At 38.1% G+C, this 9,396-nt stretch overlaps 1 protein-coding gene across 1 annotated transcript in view; it reads left to right on the top strand.

Annotated features, from left to right (window-relative positions):
• The first annotated feature begins 353 nt into the window (after nucleotides 1–353).
• Nucleotides 354–9,396, top strand: part of Coq8 (ubiquinone biosynthesis protein COQ8, mitochondrial) — a 47,605-nt gene continuing 38,562 nt past the window's right edge. The window contains exons 1-2 of the mRNA XM_067155250.2: nucleotides 354–745; nucleotides 8,633–9,100. Of these exons, the coding sequence (XP_067011351.2) occupies nucleotides 551–745; nucleotides 8,633–9,100 (663 nt within the window). The 5' untranslated portion in view covers nucleotides 354–550. The remainder of the gene's footprint in view (nucleotides 746–8,632; nucleotides 9,101–9,396) is intronic.

Genomic DNA, 9,396 nt, shown 5'->3' with positions numbered 1-9,396 from the left:
AATTAACGCTCCACAATACGATATATAAAATTTCAGCCTATATGAGAGGCATATTGATTTCAGTAGTGTTAATCATTGTAGCCAATATCAGTACGATGGTTGTCACAAAATGTAACAAAGAAATCACTCTAATTATATTGATTAAGAAACAAGGTGGACTAATATATTTTAGAGATGTTATATGGAATAATCATATTAATCAAATTACAGTTAAAACTGCAAAATCGTTGTCTACGGTATAATCATTCCTAAGATCATTATACGGGCATAAGTTGTTGTAACTTGATAACAGCTGGCTGGACTATTGTGGTAGGGAGCAGGAGGAGTTGAGGTGTGGGGAGTGGAGGGATTCAGTAAACAACAATTTGAATGGAATCGTAAATGCATTTGGTTATGTGATAGCAGTTTCTTCTTTGTAACACAGTTTTGAAAGATTCTTTTTGTTAGGGACTAAAAAAATATATCAGGAATTTAAGCAATGAATTTTCTTTTTTCAAATAATTGATTTAACGATTACATAACTCGTAAAATCAACCATCGGCTTGTAGCAATGGCTCGCGTTTGGATTCAGGATATAACGGGAGTACTTCGTGGAGCGCAGAAAGTAATTGATGCAATGATAAAACATGAAGAAGCTAAAGTTAAACAAATTTGGGACAATTCTAGTATAAAGGAGGCTACAAAGGATTTGAGTGGCAAAATTGGCAAAGGTGTTTTGGAAGCAGGGACACTAGCAGACACCCAGGTAACTGTTATGAACACACAGTTGCTGCATGCCGTTTTCCATGCCTTTTAAACTCGAAATTATTATCGTTATTTACTCTCATTCCGTGCTCAAAATGTGCAGAAATCAAGTATTGTCTGGTGTAGCCTGCTAATGAATAGGCCCTACTTTTTTGGGTCATCTTTCTCAGAATATTAATAGCTGTGAACTAAACTAAAAGGATGTAAGGGAGTAGTGACTGAAGTTCTCTGTTAATAATTGCCAGAAGCAATTTTTGATGGATCAGTATGTAATCAGTGTTTGTGGAAACTGATGCTAACTGTATTGAAATGTAATTATTACTAATTTAACCTTTACGACAATACTGTAATTTCGAATGGTATGTATGGTATTCTGTTTGTAACTTTTTAAGACATTAATCACATTTAAAGACAGGTGATATGTTAATGAGAATATTGTGGTCTTGTGACATCTACCTCCAGAACAAGGCCAGAACCTCCTCCTTCTGGTGCTGTTAATCAGTCGGTCATCGCTGATTTAGGGCAGTCACCCATGTGGCAGATTCCCTATCAGTTGGTCTTTCTTAAGGAATTTGGAAATTTATCAAATTATTGATAATTATTTCAGTCTCTAACTCCTCTTCTTATAAACAAATATTTGTTCCAATTTTTCCTCTTGTATTCCAACTTTATCTTCATATAGTGATCTTTCCTTCTTTTAAAAACACCACTCAGACTTATTTGAGCACTAATGTCATTCCAAGCCATCTCTCCACTGACAGCTCGGAATGCACTGCTTATGATATAAATGTTGATTCTCATACCTCCGTGGCATGCACTAGCCACGAATCTTGGTGGGTGTGCTATTTACCAACTGATGAGCCCAACTTAGCACACTGGGGCGAAACGTTGGCAACTAGGAATGAGTTAGCTGGAAAATTTATAATGTCCAATAACGGACCATTTATATTGGTATTACATACCACTTAGTCGAACAGCTTGTGTTCTTTCTCCCAGGTCTTACCATCCTAAACTTTGCAACATTTTTGTGACACTACTCCTTTGCCAGAAATCTTCTTCTTCCTAGTGTTTTCACGTTGGTGCAAGGTCCGCTGTTTTAAACTTGGCTCACCATTTTGCATGAACTTGAGCATCATATGTGGTTTTAAGTGGCACCCTTCTGTTGCAGAGTACACCAGAAATCACGGGTTTGGCTGTTGGCCATGATTAGTACCAATGTGTGAGGAACACCATGGGTTTGTATTGCCTGAGTGTAGTCCCATTATTTGAGGAATACCATGGTTCTCTGTTGCCTGTGAGTGGTGCTATTATGTGTTACATATCATGGGTCAGCTTTACCTGTGATTAGTACCACTATAGGAGGAGCACCATAGTTCTGCTTTACCAGCGATTAGTACTATTATGAGGGGCCCGTGACCTGGAATTTGGACCCCTTTTTATAACAAGCATCATTTCAGAAAAGAAGGCATTGTGAATTGGATCCACTGATTGTTTTGGATTCATGGTCATTTTTTCATCATCATTTGTATTATATTTAAATCAGTGGATACATTTTGAAGTTTTAATTATCGTTTCATTTCGTTGCACCTCGCACCATTAGGGGCTGATGACCTAGCTGTTAGGCTCCTTTAAACAACTAACAACATCAGATTCAATGCAGTGCACTCTCACTCCTGCCGTTGCCACTTCCAACACAGATGTTAATAATAATGATAGTTTATTCTTGTCCCTCTTCTCTTTAATGCCATATATGATGAGGACCGGGCGAGTTGGCCGTGCGGTTAGAGGCGTGCGGCTGTGAGCTTGCATCCGGGAGATAGTGGGTTCGAATCCCACTGTCGGCAGCCCTGAAGATGGTTTTCCGTGGTTTTCCATTTTCACACCAGGCAAATGCTGGGGCTGTACCTTAATTAAGGCCACGGCCGCTTCCTTCCAACTCCTAGGCCTTTCCTATCCCATCGTCGCCATAAGACCTATCTGTGTCGGTGCGACGTAAAGCCACTAGGAAAAAAAAAATGATGATGCATCTATTATGTTGTGTAAATGGTGTTTTATGGGCTGGTTTTCTATTTGAATGTAACACCCATTACAATCGAATCCTTGTATAATCATCTTCATTATCATTGTTTGACTTTCTGTTGCAGTGGGTACAGCATACAGTACAACCCTGGTAATTCTAATCCCGCAAATTTGAAATTTCAGATAATCCAGACAGAATCCATGAGAAAGGAAAGAAGATTAAAATCTCGCATGCAATTGCAAGAAAAAGGATTTAATCATAGTTAATAATTAATTTTGTGTAGCTATTTCTAGCTGGGTGCAGCCCTTGTAAGGCAGACCCTCCAATGAGGGTGGGCGGCAGATCTGCCATGTGTAGGTAACTGCGTGTTATTGTTGTGGAGGATAGTGTTGTGTATGGTGTGTGAGTTGGAGGGATGTTGGGGACAGCACAAACACCCAGAGAGAGCCAAGAGAATGAACCATTTATGGTTAAAATCTCCGACCTGGCCGGGAATCGAACCCGGGACCCTCTGGACCATAGGCCAGCATGCTAACCATTTAGCCATGGAGCCGGACAAATAAACTCGTGTCCTCATTCCGAGATGGTGCATCTCTTTCCACGCACACCCCCAATGGAGGTGAGCTGGATGTACCTTTTCAACCACATACCAGCCCTCCTGCCATTCTTAAATTTCTGACAGTGCCGGGAATCAAACCCCAAACCCTCAAGGACGGCAGCTAATAACACTAACCATTACACTACAGAGGCAGATCATAGTAATGTACTTAAAATTCATTGTTTAAGTTAATGCATAGCAGAATTTACTTTATCCAGATCTAGTTTTTACTTGACGTTTTGGTAGATCATATGTAATCAATTTCTTATTATTCCATATTGAAGAGCAATGTAATGTAAACAAGAGCTAAAAGGTTTCCACCTATTCAGTGCTATTTATTGTGACTTTAAAAAGTTACATATATTTGAAACTAGTTTTGGTCTTGCTTAGAGACCATCATCAGTCAAAATCATTAAAATTAAAGCAAGATATGAATTATAATAGATAAAATTTAAAATGTATGAAACAAGCGTGTGTTGTTGGTATTCGGTGCAAAACAAATAAAGAGTTTTCTATTTGAACTTTTTTTTAGGTTATAATAAATAGTAGGCTATTGAATAGGTGGAAACCCTTTAGCTCTTGCTTTACATTATGTGTCTATAGCTGCTGATCAACATTGTTTATGTGCGATGTCAACAAATGGCAGCCATATCAACTAAATGAATCATTCGCAAATGTACATTTATGAATACTTATTTATTCCCCCCACCCCATCAGCCTCCATATTGTCGCAGCAAGTGCATTATTGTGTGTTGCTGTTATTATGTTCATTGTCAATTATATTTCGTAGCAACTTGCATATATTTATAGATGAGTGTTACTTTTCTTATGCAAATGTGAGATTTTAATCTTCTTACAAAGGTGGAACAAGTAGAATATTTCAAGTATTTAGGTTGTGTGTTCTTCCAGGATGGTAATATAGTAAGTGAGATTGAATCAAGGTGTGGTAAAGCTAGTGCAGTGAGCACGCAGTTGCGATCAACAGTGTTCTGTAAGAAGGAAGTCAACTCCCGGATGAAATTATCTTTACATCGGTCCGTTTTCGGACCAACTTTGCTTTACGGGAGCGAAAGCTGGGTGGACTCAGGATATCTTATTCATAAGTTAGAAGTAACAGACATAGAAGTAGCGAGAATGATCGCTGGTACAAACAGGTGGGAACAATGGTAGGAGAGTACTCGGAATGAGGAGATAAAGGCTACGTTAGGAATGAACTCTATCGATGAAGCTGTACGCATAAACCGGCTTTGGTGGTGGGGTCATGTGAGACGAATGGATGAGGATAGGTTACCTAGGAGAATAATGGGCTCTGTTATGGAGGATAAGAGAAGTAAAGGGAGACCAAGACGAAGATGGTTAGACTCAGTTTCTAACGATTTAAAGATAAGGGGTAGAGAACCAAATGAGGCCACAGCATTAGTTGCAAATAGAGGATTGTGGCGACGTTTAGTAAATTCACAAAGGCTTGCAGACTGAACGCTGAAAGGCATAATGGTCTATAATGATAACGTATATATGTATGTATGTATGTATGTATGTTCCTTTCTCACGGATTCTGTTCAGATTATCCAAAATTTCAGATTTGCAGGCTTAGGATTACCAGGGTTGTACTGTATACTGTACCCACTGCTACAGAAAGTCAATGATAATGAAGATGATTATACAAGGGTTCCATTCTAATGGGTGTTGCATTCAAATAGAAAACAGGCCCAGAAAACAACACTTCCACAACATAACAGATGCCTCACAACGCTTGTTTCATAAATTTTAAATTTTATCTATTCATGTTTTGGAGCAAAACCCTCAATAAGGACAAACTGCCTGGGGTTTTCAGATGATTTAGCTCTTTTAGCCCTTGACATGGAAGAAGTCTGTGCTCAGATCACCAGTCTCTAGAAAATTGCATTAAAAATAGGATTACAAATATCCTTTGAGAATACTGAGATCATGCCAATGAAACCTCTTGATATAAACAAAGTCATCATAAATGATCAAAAAGTTAACATAGTCCTACAATTTAAATACCTTGGAGAAATCATTATGTACAACTTAAGCGAGAAAGCAACATGTATAAATAGAACCAACAAATTGAAAAAAGCACAGTTTCTAACCCGGTCAACTTATAACAAAAAATGCTTGTCAATAGACATTAAGATCCAACACTACAAAACTGTAACTTTGCCCAAAGCCACTTATGCTTGTGAAACCTTATTCCAAATGAAAAATGAAAGAAGAACTGATCAGCTCCTCAAAACTGAAAGAAGAATGATTACAACTTGCATAAATAAAAATACCAGGTTGAAGGAGACTAGAGAATCCTCCTCATTGAAACTGTCTATCGAGAGATTAATAATAATGCTATTTGCTTTACGTCCCACTAACTACTTTTTAAGGTCTTCGGAGACGCTGAGGTGCCGGAATTTAGTCCCGCAGGAGTTCTTTTACTTGCCAGTAAATCTACCGACATGGGGCTGTCGTATTTGAGCACCTTCAAATACCACCGGACTGAGCCAGGATCGAACCTGCCAAGTTGGGGTTAGAAGGCCTGCGCCTTAACCGTCTGAGCCACTCAGCCCGGCTATCGAGAGATTTACCCAGTTACCAGTATGATGAATAAGAAAAGAATCTCTTATTTCTTCCACATCTTACGATTACCAGTAAACGGGGTTTAAGGACAACTAGTGATGAGAAATGTGGGAAAGAAGACAGGAGCGTTGGATCAAAGAAATTCAAGAGGATCTCAAAACAGTTGGACTCAAATTACAGATGCAGAGAACAAGAATAAAATTACCACCTTTCTTAAGAATCATAAATTTTCAACTGAAATGATGCACAGAAGGCCTGTAGAGATTTCAGACGAATTAACACTGCGATCAGAACAAATGAAGAAGCACTGGGCAGATAAGAAGAATCAAACAGTACAACCTTCAAAGAAAAAGTGTACATGGAAGTCTCAAGTGGTCCAATGTGGCCAATAAATTACTAATAATAATAATAATAATTCATGTTTTGCCGTAACTTTATTGATTATGACTGATGATGGTCTCTAGCAAGACCGAAACTAGTTTCAAATATACGTAACTTTTTTAGGTTACAATAAATAGTATTGAATAGGTGGAAACCTTTTAGCTCTTGTTTTTCATTATGTGTTGATAGATGCTGTCAAGTTTAAAACAAATGATGATAAAACTTTTGTTTATGTGCGATGTCAACAAATGGCAGTCATATCAACTAAATGAATCGCTTGTTAATGTAAAGTTCATTTGGAAAATGCAAAATCTCAAACAGAGCATTAAGCGATCACACACGAGCACTTGCATTACTTTGGGGATATGTCTATATTTGTGAAACACAATAACAGAGAGTTAGGATTAATAAGGAATATATAAAAATATTCTACACTTATCAAATTAATGTAAGGAAAGTAACACTCTTCTACAAATGTATGCAATTTACTACGAAATGACACAATTGACAATGAGTGTAATAGCAGCAACACACAGTAATGCACTTGCTATGACAATATGGAGGCTGATTAGAGCAGGGTGGGGAAAAACAAAGTATTCAGTAAACATACTTCATTACTTCAACACCGTGTCACTTAGAGCCATATGATGAACATCTCCATGTCATCCAGAATCCCTCACTTTCATAGGCTTCCTGAATAACTCCCTTCACGTCATTCATTGCATAGTCCCACCTCTCAGCTGTCACATATTCACGTATAGCTTGCCGCGTTATATTTTTTTACCTTCCGTAAATTGTATGTTTTATTATTACAGAATACGAAACAGGCGGAGTTCAAGGCCTGTCGTTGGACACAGTTCAAACTCATGCTCAAGCTGCTGTGAAAAATACACTTTAAACTTGCACACTTAATCTTTAACTCAAAATACCATAAATACTAAAATTACTATCTGTGTCTGATGAGAAGTCACGGCAGCTTGTAGGTACAGCACGAGTAACAGAGTACTACACTAAGCTACAAACATTAGTCGTGATCTACAAGGCAAGCTTTCTGAATGAATACATATTCCTTATCAAACTGTTCATTATTCAGTACATACTAAAGTGCAATTGCACTGCCACTTTGAAACTTCACAGCAGCACCTTAGTTCACAAGAGTCACTGTGGACGGAACCAATATTTATTGTCAGGCCTTGAGACTTGAGACATGCACATGCTTACCCCTAGCATCTCTTACCCTGCATCAAAGCGACTTCTCGTCAGGCGACTATTGTATGATATTAACCTACAGAGAACAAACCAATAATGAAGATCCTCAAACAATCAACTAAGTATGTAACAATATCCTAATGGGGAATGCCAAAACGAAACCTTGATACTATTAACTAACGTATATACTCAAGAATCTCACTAAAATATATAACGGTAAAGGTAAACACCACGCTATTTACTACATATCACCAAGGAATCTAAATATATTGTAAGACTTCTCCAAGAATGAGGTTTGAATTTAGACATTAATGATAGAAGCGGAAGTGGTACGTTAATTCGTCACCAGAACCTCATTCTTAGAAAAGTCTTCCTCGTGAGCAGTCGAGATTTTCTTCTGAAGACGCAGAGCAAAGTTCTCTGTGAAACGTATTTTCTTGACATGGCATAAGCCCAAAAGCCTATATCATGTTTACAAAACATTGTTAATTAAATTCTAGTATGCTGTAGCTGATGGAAGTCAACCTTTTAAGAACTGAAATGTCAAATATTGCACGCAATTTTGTATTGTGTTCATACTGCGCTTACAAAATACATCTGTTGAATAAAGTGTTTTTAGTGTATTCTATTGTATTTTGTAATGCACTGTTTAACACTATTGTATTTTCCTCTCAGTTTATGTAACTTTCACTTGCATATGAAAATGCTGTAACTTTTACTCAGCTAGAAAAATTGGTTACCTTCTTTTGGTGTGAATAACTAAACCTCGTTGTTGACATGTGGCTGTCGATACTGTAGCTGTAATTGTATAATATACTTTTTTTGTGGACAGTCTAAGCATTTCCCAATCCAAACAAACCACAGCCTTAGTTAGTTCGGAATACCGGGGTTCTGCTGTGTAAGAACACTCCATTTTTGTTAATCTGGTCTCACCTCTCTGTTGTCTCTTCTCATCTGCTACTGCCTCAGTTGATTGACTCCCCATCTCTTCCTTGTGGTTGTCCACTTGGTCTTTTTCCCTTTCATACCTTTTCAGATTTCTTGACTGTCAAAATATTTATGGAATTTTAACTGTAGTGATCTATTCTTTCTAGGCTTTTTTGGCAAAGAATGTGTCTGAAACTCTGCAGAGAGCATCTATGGTTGTTGAAGGTGTAAAAGGCTACGTGAAATATGCTGGGAAAGTCGAACAACCTGTAGATGAGCCATTCATAACTGATGAGGAATTAAATGAACTTAACTTGTATCAGAAACCAGAAGTCATCGATAAAGAGATTGATACAAATCAACCAAAACCAACCTTCCCCACTGATCCTCCAACTGTTGAAGGACTGAAATTGGAGGCACAGAGAATTATCAGTGCACATAAAGATATCCTTGAGCCATCCATGAGAAAAGATGATATATCTGTATCCAGAAATAAGGAAAATCTCTGGATGGAAAAAATTGTGCCTCCTGTGGTTGGGTCCTCACAGGGAAAGAAGCACGATGAACACATGGAAATCAGGCCGCTTCAAGAAAGAAAGGGGAAGACAAGTTCATGGGTGAAAACACGGCCTTCAGTGAGTACTTTCTTTTATATTTCTAATGAGGTTTACATTTGCAAAGGCTTGATTTTCTTTATTTTTGCTGTGACTAGCTTTAGGTTATGATTTTTCTTATTATTTGTTATTGATGAGGATCAGGTGCTATCAAGTCGACATCATCTCCTGGCGATTGCATGGATAGACTGCCATATATGTCAGATCCTTCAGTGACATGTTCATGTTGGATTTGATGGAGTCTTATCCATCTCAGTCCTGGCCGCACTCGTCTCTGAGACCCCTCCACCTTCCCAAGCATAATAGTACCGAGCTCG

This window comes from Anabrus simplex, chromosome 11, assembly GCF_040414725.1.
Source record: "Anabrus simplex isolate iqAnaSimp1 chromosome 11, ASM4041472v1, whole genome shotgun sequence".
Classification (NCBI taxonomy): Eukaryota; Metazoa; Arthropoda; class Insecta; order Orthoptera; family Tettigoniidae; genus Anabrus; species Anabrus simplex.
This window is presented reverse-complemented; position numbering and strand designations above follow the sequence as displayed.